This window comes from Onychostoma macrolepis, chromosome 15, assembly GCF_012432095.1.
Source record: "Onychostoma macrolepis isolate SWU-2019 chromosome 15, ASM1243209v1, whole genome shotgun sequence".
Taxonomy (NCBI): Eukaryota; Metazoa; Chordata; class Actinopteri; order Cypriniformes; family Cyprinidae; genus Onychostoma; species Onychostoma macrolepis.
Genome location: NC_081169.1, coordinates 7,119,414 through 7,135,159, shown reverse-complemented (window position 1 = coordinate 7,135,159; position 15,746 = coordinate 7,119,414). Strand labels below are relative to the sequence as shown.

Sequence of the window (15,746 nt, the reverse complement as noted above, 5' to 3'; positions counted from 1 at the left end):
GCCAAATATTTCTGGAGAAACCTGAAAATGTGCGTCTGCTCCCATCCAACCTGACAGAGCTTGAGACGTGAAGAGGTGAGGAGACAAATGGCAGATCATTTCCAAATGTTGATGAGCAAAGCTTGTCGCATCAAACAAAAAAGACTTGAGGCTGTAAAGGTACTTAAGCTAAATATTTAGTCAAGGGTATGAATACTTATGCAATGTACTTATTTGAGTTTTTTTATTTTTAATCAATTTACGAAGTTGTGACAATTCGGTTTTTGCTTTGTCAATATGGTGTATGGAGTATATATTGATGTGGGGGGGAGTAATTTAAAGCAGTTTAGCACAAGGCAGCAACATAAAAAAGGGGTATTAATACATTCTCAAGGCACTGTATTTGATTCTGTTAATTAATTACTTTTTAAAAGTAACACTGCATGTGTGTGCTTGTAACCCTCAATAAAAATGCAGCCTATCTGAATACACACAAATATAACTGAAATTCATAATATTACAGTAAGGCAAAGATGATAAGTATGACATTTCATAATGTCTGAATAATATAAAATGAATTACATGTTAGTAGGAATTCATAGAAACACAAACATCTATATATGGTATTGTCCTGACACTTCCCCTTTAAGAAATCTGAGTGTAGTGCGCGTGCAACTGTAGGGCGCATACTTTGAACAGTAACGGTCAAAGAGGAGAAGAAGCTGGGAAATCAAGTGATTAACGTTGTTTAACTTGTTAAAATGTATTTAAAGATGCTAAAAAGGAAGAAATAGTAATACTTATCTGATCTGCATCCTAAACGAACAGTTTTGGGTTAACAATATCTGTTGGTGAGTTGTTGAGCTGGTTTTATTGAATGTGATTAGCAAGGAGTCCGCCCTTACATAGCAAAATATATTGTTAAACAACTGATATTAATTAAATATTAATGTATGCTGTTTATAATAAAATGTCATTATATAAAACACTGGAGTAGTGAGTACAAAATGTATGTTCAGCCACCATTTTGAGCTGTTTTGAATAACGTTGTGCTTTACGGTTTTGTATAGCGCTATTTTAACTATTTGCATTGATGGATTAATAAGATGTTCTTATGGCCTGTTGTCCAGGTCAGGTTTTATGTTCCAGTTAAAAAGTTTGACATTGGACAACGATTCTCCCGTGATATGTGTGCGTACATGGGGAAGAGGTGCATGACAAGCCGGTGTCAGCTAGAGGACCTGCTGCGTTGCCTGGTAACCAATTGACCATATGCACAGAGCGCTCTTTTGAACTTCCGCATAGTTTTAGTTTATTTTATTCTTGCACAAGAGTAAAATAGATACATATATATATATATATATATATATATATATATATATATATGTATGTGTGTGTATATGTACATATATATATATATATATATATATATGTGTGTGTATATGTGTGTATATATATATATATATATATATATGTATGTATATGTATATATATTATATATATATATATATACACACATATATATATATATATTAGTGGTGGGCGTTATCGGCGTTAACGTGCTGCGTTAACGTGAGACTCTTATCGGGCGATAAAAAATATCGCCGTTAATCTATTCTCAAAGTTGGGTTGGGAGCTGGGTCTATACTACGCAAGCTATGATGACTTTCACCTTGATATTTTAGCGGATGTATACCTAGCCGAATTGCACTGTAGGGGCGAGAACGAGTCTTCGAACCTGTGTGTATGCGTGCTAACATGGATGCAGCTATGAAGCCGCCGGGTTTGCTTCAGGAAAATTTATTTTTAAGAAGCTTCCCAATGGAAATCGGCAAGTCATTTCTGTCTCTACGTTACATGGTCGCGCTCTCTGTATCGCACAAGACAGCGGAGTTCCGCCCGTTCGCACACACACACACACACACACGCCACACACACGCACAAACGTAAGCGCACACACAAGTGAGCACACTCCCACTCCTATTTGTAAATATTAAGCCGCAAAACGTCTATTTAAATATGACTTCTGTGTGTCTCTGTGTTAATGTATGGCGCAGACGCGAGGGTTTGTTCACTACTCATACAGAAGACCGCGTGACGCTTGCGGCGATATTAACGCCTGTCGCCCTCACTAAATGAGGACATAAATACATGAACAACATCTCCAGAACTGCTCTGAGAGTCACTTCATGAGCATTCGAGCGTTTCATTTGAGAAAAACTATCCTCACGGCAACCCGTCAAAATAAAAGTTTGGTTTCACTTGAAGACATTGGGCAGAACGTAATAGGCTACTACTACTAAAACTATTAAAACCTTATCTTTAAGGAATAATCATACAATGTCTTCAATGTTATTATCAATATTAAATTCTTGATGACTGCTAGTTGTTTACTACTAGTAGTGAACTTATTCTGATCTACTTGGCAGAATTCAAATGAGCCATTTTAATCTAGATTAATTCCAAGATTACAGTGAGATTAATCTAGATTAAAAAAATTAATCTATGCCCACCACTAATATATATACACAATCCATATACTGTGCAGGGAGAGGCAGAAAACCCAAAGGGCTTATTTAGAGCCTCCACCTAAACAATGAAGAAACGAAAAAAAAAACTGATTTATAAAACTAAAAGAAAAACTTTGATTACAGTAATTAATTTATGTTGTAATTAATTACAACATATGTCGAAAAAATAAATAATAAAAAGATAGATGATGCCTTTAACTTTAGGTAGCCAGAGATGCTATCTCCCAAATGACATCATAATGGTATTATTGATAATCAATAACTTACCTTCATAGTCATGAACACATTTTAAAAACTTATAATATTTGCCTTCTCAACTCTGGCTGTGAAGTAAAATTCACTTTATAGATATACTTTTCATTCATGAAGATGACATGAAAGAAACGTGTCAACTAGCGAAAAACAAACACTTTTAAGATGAAAATGTTATTAAATTATCATTATAACTAGTAGATGGCAGCAGAGGATCACTCATTAGCTCAGCTGCCATTTCAACTCCAAATCTGTGTGCTTTTATTGTACTGAAGTATAAAGTATAGCAAGTGCAGGAATCACAAAGTCTCATGTCATTTTATAAATATGCCCCGACACCAACAGCATATAAGGGAGAATTATTTAAACTAGTTAACTACAAATGAAATAAGTTCATTATTAATGGTATAACAATTAAATAATGCATTAAATATTTTGAAATATTTTTAGATTTAATTTAGTAACTACATTTATTAAGTTTTATCTTTAACTGTAAAAGCTGCTAAATATATTCAGTCAGCACAGACTTGTTACTGTTGTGGTTTTGCTACTCTAAATTTAGTCTGAATCACTTAATGCACAGCGATATTTTGACATTGGCTTGTCTTCCATTATCAATGTCAATCATAGCAATGAGTCCCTGAACAATTTAGCAGATTTACCCGCGTAATATTTAACACCCGCTTTGTCATTCCTGAAATGGTATACGTGGACGTTTGGTCCTCTTGGATAAACAAAATTTTCTTCAAATTGTGAATGGATTTTGTACAGAAACTAAGCAAAGGGTGCGCCTCTTAAAGCACAGTACAATTGACTGAAATGACTGAGCTGGCTTATCTAAAACCAGGAAGTAATTGTGCATTTGGTCAATTGACAGAGCATTAGTGATTGCTTTGAAATATATTGGATACAGTATTTTCATACTTTCCCGGTTTTCCTTAACTGAATTGGTGTTTTTTTCTCTCTCTCTCTCTCTTTACATTAAACACAAACTGAACTTTATTACATTTATTGCATGAAATGAACAGTATTATACACCTCAAAGGGAAATTAAACTGATTTACGATATCAAATTCTACTTACTGTTTGATGTTTTATTGCTCTGTGTTGTGATGTGATTGTATTTGCTATTATTATTGTTATTGTTGTTGTTGTTACAGTAAAGTGTTATTTTTTATATTCAACTTCTGGTCTCCTGGTATAAGCTTCATATCTTCCTCCCCAATTCTTTTAGAGTCTAGAACTGGTCTAGTGGCAATACTGTATGTGTATGTATGTATGTATGTGTGTGTGTGTGTGTGTGTCATCAATCAATTATCAGTGCCTTAGAATTTTTACATTACATTCTACATCAGGGTGAATTTAAGCAAACTGCAAGTACAGTGTAAGTACTACAAATACAGTGGAAAAGTGCACCTTTAGAATATTAAAAAAAAATCCTATAGGATTAAAATCCCATTAAAATCCTATAGGAACGGTTCCTACAGGATATTTATGTCTTGTCCTATAGGACTATTCCTATCGGAATCCTATAGGAATGGTTCCAAAATACGATAGAAATTCCTATTGGAATCCTATACAATTGTCCTATTGGAATCCTATAGGATTTTTTGACAAGGGACATGAAAGCGCATTAAAACTTCCCTTAAACCGCGTCAGATACATTGGAACATCGACAGGGGAACAACAGAGTCCAATAATGATACAAACATTCACAAATAATGTGGAAAGCTTTCAAATCTGTTCCGTTGAAAATTCCCTTTGACGAATCTGTGGAGGTCCAACATCTGCTGGAAACTCAGGTAAAACTATTAGCATGCACGCGCACGTCCCCAGTTAACACGATCCCCAGTTGATCCATAACAACGGCAATATTGACACCATTATTTACATTTGACCGCAGCGCATGCAGCTGTCGCCCGTGAAGGTAATGGGCGTGAAGTTTCCGGACAACGTGCAGTACGCAGTTTAGCCAATCACAACACACCGGCCCAACTAACCAATCTGAGCCCATCACCTGTTTCTGAGGGAGTGGTTTCAGAGAATCAGGAAGTCAACCGGTCGTTCAAATGACAGAGGAGAAAGCGGCTTACAATAAAGGTGAAATATATGAAAAATAAGGCGTTTTTTAACAAACGAAACACGAAGGCATGTTATTGCACCCCATAAACACAATCAAGCAAAGAAAAAAAGCAGTAAACCACCCCTTTAAAAAATATAAAAATCTAGAATTTGGTTGCTTCAGCAAACACACATTTACACACAGACGTGCATCAGGATCTTCTCAGTTACACCATTAATGAAACAAAGATGCAGTGGTGTAAGAAGCTTGAGATTTGTGTATTGGACATAATGAATGTGTGTATGCTCTGGCTATTCTCAATCCCGGCCTCAGGGGGAGAGCTGTTAGGGTGATAAGATAAGACTGTACTCAGAGCAGTCACTTTGGCTTACGTGCCAGGCTCCTGATGCAGTTCAGATAGGGTTTGGAACGGCACAACCAGAATCAACAATAACACAAACACACACACATATGTTGGTATCTGTGGTTTACGGAGACTCTCCATAGGAGTAATGTTTTTATACTGTTCAAACTATATGTGCTATTGCCCTACACCAACCCTACACCTAACCTACCCCTTGCAGGAAACTTTGTGCATTTTTAGATTTTCAAAAAAACACCATTTAGTATGTTTTTTAAGCCTTTTGAATTACAGGGACATAGGCAGTGTCCTCATAAACCACCTTCAAATTGTAATACCTCTGTCATACCCATGTCATTAAACAAATTTGTGTCCCTGTAAACCACACACACACTTATATCACTCTATAGTAATATACTCTATACTTATATTACTCTACAAACACACACTTACATTACTCTATATCAGGGCTCCTCAAATCTGGACCTCGAGATCCACTTTCCTGCAGAGTTTAGCTGTAACCCTAATCAAACACACCTGAACATGCTAATCAATGTCTTCAGGATCATTAGAAAATCACAGACAGATGAGTTTGATCAGGGTTGGAGCTAAACTCTGCAGTGGATTGGGCCTCCAGGGTAAGATTTGAGGAACCCTGCTCTATATCAAAACCTGGCAATACATCTTAATGTGCCATGATTGAATGGCAGGGGGCACGATTTGCACTATTTTGCACTACTCTTGGTAAATTGTGTTGATCATTATGGAAACACGCTGGCTGCGTCTGTGTTCTTTAATTCACGCATTGTTAATAGATCACCTGCATAACTTGTGTACTGCTAGCATACTTGTATATGTGTACTGTTCTTGGGAATAAATTGGCCCACTTTTAGTTCATAAAAGAATACTTTGATACTTTAAATGTAACAATAGTAAACTTTAAGTAAGGAAACTATTTTCTAACTTTTTCTTTATTATTGCAACTATAAGTGAACTTATAGGTATACTGTTTACTAGTTATTATACTTCTAACTCATTTATTTAGTTTATGGAAGTACATTTTGAATAATACTTTCTGGAAACAACCAGTTTATGAGACCGTATAAATATAAAACTAGTAGTTTACTGAGACTACTTTCATGAACTTAAAATTTGTCTAAAAATATACATCTAATAAACTAACAGTATACCAAAAGTTCACTTAATGCATAGTTGCTATACTAAAGAAAACACTTAGTAGTACATTTTGGGGAAACAGCTAGTTTACATCTGTTGCACTCAGTGCATACTTTGTCAATAAATTGTCATATCATTTAGTTTATTAATGTATTGAAACAAAAATATACTGCTAGTACATTGATATTAGTATACTTACTACATAAAGTATACTTGACAAATATACTCGAAGTCTATAAGTTTACTTAAAATGAGCTTGATGTATACTTTTTTTTAAAGGCTTTTACACAACGAATACAGCTAGCAATAGTTACTGTTGTAACTGCTCCCCTTCTCTTTAAAAGAACGAGCCACTACAATATATTTTGAGAGAGGGGCCCACCAACCTTTCTCCATAAGTGTACCTTAAAACACAAATATGTTGACACAAATGACCAAATCAATACACAGAGTGAGATTAAACCAATTATTATTGTGTGGTAGAAGTTGGCATAAACCAATCACAACATAAACAACAAAAAAACAACAGTCTCGGTTGCTTTGTGAAATGCAAGTATGTAGGTTTGCAAGCATACAAACAGGAGTGGAAACTGGTTGAAAGTTAAGCATAGTCCAATGGGGAACATGAATGTCACTGAATGTCTGTAGTACTTATCAATGAAGACGATGATATCGAAGGTGATGACGATGATTCTGATGAAGACGACAAAGCTCAATGTGCATCCAACAAACTCCACCATATAATCCCAAAACCACTCTAGTCCCCGAGTGAGGAAACTCAAACTGTCCACGACAGCAACAGGAAACCCATCCTAGAGATATCTCCCAGGTACATACAGCGTGGCCTTCAGTGGCAAGAATAACTACAGGTACAAAAGAGTCCCTCTACAACGCAAATACATACTGAGAACCAGAGTGCTAACAAACACATTCATCAAAGAAAACAACCAGAAGAACAAACACAAGCAAAGTAACACAAATAAACTTACAAAGATAAACACTTACATTGATTGAGCTTAAAACATCGACGTTTTCTCAACCGGGACTCTAAACATTGAAGGTAGCATGAGAAGCCATGCTTCCTCCCAACCAAACAATGTAACTCACTCTACTACCACAGTTGCCAACTCCCGCGAGACAAATAAGCAACCGCAGCTTCAAAAACAAGCCCAAAACAAGCCCAATATTTTTTTGATGATTTATTATCATCAATATTATTTATTATCAATTATTTATTACCAATAAATGAGCCTGCAACATATTAAACTGAAACCACTCTTTTATCTGAAAAGCAAAAACAAAGCTATTTTACAAAAATTAACAAACTGCAACAAAAGTGGGAACAAAACTCGTCTCCAGTCACCTGTGAGCAGAATAGGATTGGAGAGATGGAAAAGGAGAAAAGCACAAGAGCTTCAAAGGGGAGCTGTAACATAGCCACATATTTATAGCATAAAATATATATAGTGGTCATTCTATGGAAATGTCAATTTTTCTGTCCCTAGCCTTTACAGAAATATTACACTTGAAAAACACTTGGTTACAATTTTGTTTTAAATATATTTTAAAATGAAACAATGTGTTATTTGAACAATTACACCTACTTGAGGCATCAATGTGGCAATATTTGTTTTTAATTAATTATAAAGAATTCCAAGCACCACAAAACTGCTGGTCCCCAGAGCCATATACAGAGGGAAAGTGCTGTATTTTGAGGTCAAAAACAGGTTTTTCTTCCATTTAAAATAAAATAATGTATACATAACTATCAAATAAATGACATAAAAAAACAAAATGCCACATAAATAGATAGAATAGAATAGAATAGAATAAATAGAATAATAAATATTATAGAAAAAATATAAAATATTATATTCAATTATATATTCAATTAAAATATATATTATATTAAAATGAAAATATTATATAATAATATTTAAAAATATTATAAAAAAGATAAATCATTAAGCTGTCATTTATGTGTATTCGTGAAGTCAAAAGGTAATCTAATAATGTGGTTTAAATGTTAAAAAAAAGAAATACATTTTAAGACATCTTGCTATACCAGGCTATTCGAACCAAATGTATTTACTCAGAATTAGGATATGACTACTTGTTTTTTATTACAGCCCGTGATAATTAATACATTACAAAACATTGTAAAACTTAGACTAAAAGAAAGTCATCCCACTCCTCTAAGTCTACATCACAGAGTCACGCGCCTTCTTTTTGAATGTGATTTTTCTCCAATGAGGGACGGAACATATGGCAAATTACGCTACAGCACTTATATTATTGTTGGCTATTAACTGTGAGCAGACAGAGTGTCAATCAATGCATTGGAGAATACAGGCGAACATAAATAAAGAAAACGAAGTTGCTTGTCAGATTTCCCTAACAAGCGACCATATTTTTTAAAATAAGCCCAAAAAACTGCAACCCGCGACCAGGATTTTTTCCCGCAACTTTACAAAAAAAGAAGCCCAAAGTCGCGTATAATACGCGGACTTGGCAACTGTGTCTACTACCACACCTGGGCTTAATATAGAGGAGGGGAGCACCCTAGAGCCCCCAGAGGGCTGTAGTAAAACTGCACCCTAACTAAATCCATAGTAACAGTGCTATGGGGACACTTAATTTCTAGCGATTATCGCCGATTTGATTGCACAGATATTATTTAAACTAAACCGAGCTAGACAATGACATCTCTGAATTCAATAATGAAATGCCTTTAACTGAAAATTGAGTGTTTAATCTTATCATTATACATTACTGACACTCTATCCTCCAATTTGATACTGTTAAGTGCTTTGACACAATCTGTATTGTAAAAGCGCTATATAAATAAAGGTGACTTGACTTGACTATGGGCTGTTACACTGTCTCAGAACAGTCAACAGCCTGATAGAAAAAAACGCTTCAACTCAGGAAACAAGCTTCCTTTTGGGTTAGCATAACTGAGTCAATTTTGAGAGCAGTTCCTGTCACATGTGCTGTCGAAATGGGGTCAGGGGTGATGGGGAAACCTAATCTTGCAGCCTTGAGGATTCTATCAATAACTTCAGCAGATTTCTGCTTTGCTTGTTCAGCTGTTCTGCTTCACCATGAGTATATATCAATAAACATGCTAATCTCCCATTTAAAGACAGAGGAAAATAAAAACACCAAGATTTGAGAACAGTTATGATGGCTGAGCTATTTTCTTGACAATTGCTTTGCTTCACAGCATTTCTTGTAGCCTCTTTGTTTTGTTATGACCTTTTTCTTCTTTGCAGTCTCGTGTTCTAGGGATACAACATGAAAAATTACCCCCAAAAAAGGACAAAAAACACCATAATACTTGATACATAATCCTTAAAATCCAACACTCATGTTTGCATACATTCAAACAACGGAGAATCAAGATGCCTCGTGCATTCACTGAATACTGATATGAATTTGTTCCCTGACACAAGCTATTATATGACTTCAGAAGACTAGGAGGCATATAATGCAGCAGTATATGTATATATTTACATTTACGTTTATTCGCTTTGCAGATTTTTTCATTCAAAGCGGAATACAGCAAGCGATTCATCATAATCAGACAGTAAACAAGTGAGAGAAGTGCTAATGATACAAAGTTTCAGACATCGTTTAGAATTAAAGTATGAAAGCATAGAGGAAGATTTTTTTTTCAGACAGAAGAGATGAGTTTTCAGTTGTTTATTTAATATTGTCAGGGATTTAGTGTCCCAGATTGGGTTGGGAAAATAATTCCACCAACAAGAAACAAAAATGTTCTGGTTGATTGATTTTGTGCCTGTCTGTAATGGTACCATGAGGCATCATTCATTAACTGTCCTCAGCCTTCTGAAGGGGAAGTACTCACAAGGCTGAGTGGTACGTAGATGGGTATGGAGACTGCGGCTGTTCTACATCAATATCTTAACTTTGTGCAATTCAAACCTGCATGATTGTGGTGTCCTTGCAGTTCGGTCTTTGAAGGTCAGTTTATTGTCAAAGATTTCCCCAAAATCTCTTACCAAACTTGATGAGATTATTGTTGATATATATCTTTAGAATATTTAAGCTGTATGAACTGAATCCACAAACACATCCCACATCCTCATATTTCTATTTTATATACATACATACATACATACATTAATTACACTTTTTGGTTGCCCTCATCCTCACTGTACAGGGAAAAACAGCATAAACATTCCAAAGACTAACATTGGGTTGACTAAATGACAGAAATTAAATTTTGGAGTGAACTTTTCTTTAAATGGAAGATAAACATTTTTATAAATTATTACAAAATTCAGATAGAACAGAATCTAACAGACTGACTAAACAGACTAAATAATATGTGTAGTCTTAATCTAGTTAAAACTGTATTCAGTTCTCTGGACCATGCACCCCTCCTTCTCACAACATTAGGAAATAAACCAGTCGAAGGTGCAGAAAAAGTAAACAAGCCTGTATTGAAGTTTTTGAAGCTTTGAAGTGGAGCTTGAGGTGGTGTGCTGGGTTTTGGATGCTGTGTTTGTGCAAGGCTGAGCAGTGGAGGGGAAAAAAAATTGGTGTGTAACGCTTGTTTGAAGTTAGGAGATCTAATCCGGTATTTATCAAAAGCACACCAGCTCCATCCTCAGTGCCAGAATGACAAGCTGCTGAGAAGAAAATGATGCAAAAGCGAGTGAAACTAATACACTTCAATGCAAATATACATATGGATGGGTCTTAGAACAGCTGTCAGGAACATATTTTAAATTTAAGCTTGTTTTGGACATTATTTTCATTTCAATTTACATATTTAAGTAAGCTGTATTTTATTACCAAAAAAATATTTAAAATTGGATGGATTACAGTGTGATTTTTCACATCATGATAATCAAACCTTGGAGATAAAATGTGAATAATGTTCATGAAAACAATGTTACAATGTAAAAAAATAAAATCTTACTTAAAATCTGCCTTACAAAATTTTTCTTACGCCAAACATTTTTTTTTTTTTTTTACTGATTGATTTGGTAAAAACGTAATCTGCACAATGTTTTTATGAAATTCACCTAAATGCGTGCCTAAAGAAGAGGAGCTTAAGGAAGTGAAAATAAAAGAGATTTCAGTTTGATATTTGGGAACTAACACACTGCTCATTGAGGATGTTTTCCATATTTAGCTATTTGCTTTAGCTTATTACCTAAAGATGTACTTAAAATGCATTCAAAAAGTGTTAAGTGTAGCATGGGCAATTTTCTTGCCAAAATGTTTAATTGTCTAATATAATCTTAAATACAAAATGCAATCTTAATTAGTAATTGTGGACCAACTAGGTTCAGAGACTCTAGTCTATATCTAACTTTATTACCTTTTTGAAACTTGTGCCAATAATATGTTTATGTAGGATGAGTTTGTTTAGTCAAGGATGTAACAAAGTATTAAAATATCAGTGTAACCAAATATAATATTAAGAGAATCTATAATTGAAAAACCCAAAGTAATTCACCACTGTTCTGAATTTTGTGGAGCAAGCATGCAAGTGACATAAAATGTGATTATGTTCAGTACTGTTGAAGCCAAAACACTAAGACTAATGTGCTTTGCATGACTAAGTGTGAGCAGTTGTATTTGAAGTGGGTAAGAGTGAAGTCAGTACTTCTCATTAGACCTTTTTTCCACTGATGGTCTATTTAATTTCCTCCTTTCTTTGTTTTTCACGTGCTAAAACAGATTAACTGTGGATGGCATGGCAACACAATGGGTGCAGGTGATCTGATGTATCAGTTGTGCCAATAGCTTAAGAGCTCTGGATCTCCCTTTACAGATACTGAAACACCTTTATGCAGACTTTTACAGGCATATTTAGAATCAAGGATTTTGGTCAGGATTGGGTGTGTTAACAGTTCTTGCTAAATATGTAGCCGACGAAGAGGAACTACCCACTACCCACTGTGCTGTCATGTCACAAATTATGTGGTTACAAAGATATTTCTCAACCTCATTTACCCCAAACCTCACTTTAGTTTTGCCTGCAGCAGATTACATATTTATAACAACGCAGAGAAAACTAATTTTGAAAAAGCACAATTGGTTCTTGAATGCGGCTTGTATCAAAGTGAATAAAGTACATCGGTCCCACTTTATATTAGGTGGCCTTAACTACTATGTACTTACATCAAAAAATAAGTATAATGTACTTATTGTGGTCATATTGTATTTCAAAACACTTTTGCTGCTATTGAGGTGGGATATGTTTCAGGTTAGTGACAGGTTTGATGGTATGGGTAGGTTTAAGGGTGGGTTAAGGTGTAAGGGATGAACAGCAGTGTAATTATAAATGTAATTACAGAAATTAATTACAGATGTAATTACATATAGGTATTTTAAAATATATAAGTACAATGTAAAAACATGTATGTACACAATAAGTGCATTGCATCAAATAATTAAATTCTATGTAAGTACATAGTAGTTAAGGCCACCTAATATAAAGTGGGACCAGTACATCTGATTCACTATTCAGTTTATGACACTTTGAGTGGTTAAAACAATCTTCTTACAATGCATTTAGTCAAGGGACTGTTCTTTGTCAATATTAGCCAAATAAAATAGCTAACAACACAGAGAGAACTTAATCTTTTATATCAATGTGGCAGTACATTTACTGAGGCATATAGATAGTATCAGTTTAAACAGTAACTGCTGAATATTTAATATGACAAACTTTGCAACTGCAATATTGCAGACTATACTGTACTTTTTTTAACTGACATTACTCAGGGAGAAGAACTGATAATAATCTATTGTAAATAAATACCTCTACCTACAATTGTAAAACTTTATTATCAAATTAAGTTTGTAACAGGAAAAAAAAAAAACTGTGCATTATGACAGTATCAATGTCAGTGCAAAGTTAATATACAGTATTATATAAAGTGCCAACAAAAGTTTTCAGCTTGTTAATACTATGACACTTCAGGCAGTCAATGGGTTTACATGTGGCATTGCATAAAATGGTATCATTCTATTTTGTTTGTGGGTTTAATTAATGGTTATATCCTAGTATGTTATTTTCATATTCACTTACCATTCTGGAAATGTAAGTGCATTCATATAGTTAGAGGTTCTGGTCTAGTTGATCAAGTTCCAGTTGATTTACAGTATATTTGTATTATTCTTACTCCACAGTTAAGTATTCCAAATGTTTGGATATAATTCCATTGAGAACAGGTGTGCCCCCCAGTACTGGGCTGAAGGATGACTTTAAGAGTAAATCCCACTAAAAGGGCGTAGTTTACTTACTACCCTGAGAGATATTAACAAACCAAATGTAGGCATATTCGCACGTTTTATGCCACATTTCATCCACTGCAGAGTGCTTTTTGTGCATTCAGTTTCTTTACATCCATTTGTCCAATACTTGTCCTTCCTTATACATTAGACTCATTGTGGAACATCTTGTTCTTTATGGACCTCAGGCTGAACTGAAGAGAGGAGCTCGTCTCTGACTGCAAAGCCTCAGAGAACTTGACATCAAAGGAACGGTTCATCTGAGACTTCCTCTTAATTGAGTTTTGTATTGTCTCTGAGGTGAAATAGTAGACGATGGGGTCAAAACAGCAGTTGGACACAGCAATACACAGAGCGATTGGATAGATCGTCCGAACCACTGATTCTACTGCGCAGCCCTCCAAGGTTTTTGTCCGCACTAGTGAGTAGAAGACAAGGTTGACGTTGTAGGGGATGAAACAAAAGCAGAAGATGGAGAGGTGGACGATGATCATCCTCAAGATCTTTTTCTTGTTCAGCTTCCCTCCCCGGCTAACAGTCTGCGGCTTCCTCAAAGTTTGGAGCACCATAGCGGAGCAAACAACGTTCAGTATCAAAGGGATAAGGAACCCCACTGTCTCTATGAAGATCACAACCTTTGAGAGATGGCTCTTCCACTGATTTGAGGAGAAGTTCTCAAAGCAGGCTATCGTGTTATTTTTTTGCTTGTTAGTACTGTTTAGCATGAAGCCTGTCGGAAGACTTCCAGAAAGCACCAGAACCCAAACAGCAACACATACAATTTTGGCATTGCGTTTGGTCCGGAGACCCCTTGAACGGAAGGGGTATACGATGGCGAGGAAGCGGTCCACGCTGATGCATGTTAGGAACAGGATGCTCCCATACATGTTGGTGTAAAAGAGTGAGACAGAGAGCTGGCAGAGCAGGCTGCCGAATGGCCAGTTCTGCTGGATGAAGTAAAAGACCCTCAAAGGAAGTGTGAGCACAAATAATAAGTCAGAAACCACAAGATTCATCATATATGTGGTTGTCTCATTCCGCAGTTTCAGTGAACAAGTAAAAATGTACATGGCTGCAACATTGGTGATGAGTCCCATCATGAAGACAATGCTAAACACTATGCTGTAGAGTGGATATTTGAAGTTGTCATTCTTTGGGCAGTGGGTGATGTGTAGCTGCAGAGAGGAATTTTTGTTGCTGGCACTGCCAGTCCATATCTGGGTCAAAGCCTCCATCTGAACAGTGGTGTTGTACATCTCAGTGAGAAACAAAGGCACACTATGGGGTGGCAGTTAGGCGCGACTACACAATAAGAGGATTTTCCTCAATCCACAATTCAACAGGGCAAAACAAAGCATGTGCAGGAGACAGATTGCTTCCAACCACAAGATGATATTTCCTTCAAGGGCACATAGATCTCTTTAATGTGTTTTTTTTTTCTGTTGGCAGTTCAAAACTGAAGCGATCAAACACTCCTCTGCGGCATTCTTCAACAAAGCCTCATGTTGAAAGCATTTCACCCCAGAGACTGGAGCCAGACCCTGACTACCTCTTCCCCTCCCCCTTCCTCCTGTCCTTTCCCTAGCCACAAACAAGATTGTTGCCCCAAGCTTAGAAGCTACTCACTCCAAAGTTTCAATTCACACAGTCCTTTCCTCTGGTTCGACTTCAGAAATACCACCCAAAAGCAGCAAAAAGGAGTAGTCCTGTTAGAATCCACTCCTAGTGTATCCCATTGAGGAAAAACAAATGTCTTTGTCCAAAATACTTATTAAAGCAATCCCAAATTCTTCCCTGACAAGTCTTGAAGTATCCTTTAAATTAGCCTTCTTTGTTCTCAGTTCCACAGACTGTCCAGTGATTGTAGAGCACCTGTAGACAGCGTGCAGCTCTCTCTTTGAGTGTGACAGTGCAAAAGTAAGTCAGACTTGCTTCATCCAAGGGTCTGTTTCCTGGCCCACCCCCTTCCTTGCTGCTCTGTCTTGTTGTCTCCTTCAGCAGTAGCCTCAGGGGCATTCTGTGCTGTGAGCATTGAAGAGGCGAGAGAGGCAGCTGTGCTGTGGAGGACTTTACAAGCCGGTGTTATCATGACTAGCATATTTGACAA

At 36.1% G+C, this 15,746-nt stretch overlaps 1 protein-coding gene across 5 annotated transcripts in view; it reads right to left on the bottom strand.

Annotated features, from left to right (window-relative positions):
• The window catches only part of lpar6a (lysophosphatidic acid receptor 6a), a 56,200-nt gene extending 40,487 nt beyond the window's left edge, over nt 1-15,713 (bottom strand). The window contains exons 1-3 of one of the 5 annotated variants that reach the window (XM_058744953.1): nt 13,437-15,713; nt 7,367-7,724; nt 6,814-7,246 (exon numbers count right to left, since the gene is read on the bottom strand). In XM_058744953.1, the coding sequence (XP_058600936.1) occupies nt 13,780-14,895 (1,116 nt within the window). In that variant the 5' untranslated portion in view covers nt 14,896-15,713 and the 3' untranslated portion in view covers nt 6,814-7,246; nt 7,367-7,724; nt 13,437-13,779. Of the gene's footprint in view, nt 1-6,813; nt 7,725-8,312; nt 11,020-13,436 lie in introns of those variants that run through there. The other 4 variants (XM_058744954.1, XM_058744951.1, XM_058744952.1 and 1 more) reach the window with 4 other exon arrangements.
• Nucleotides 15,714-15,746: the final 33 nt, after the last annotated feature.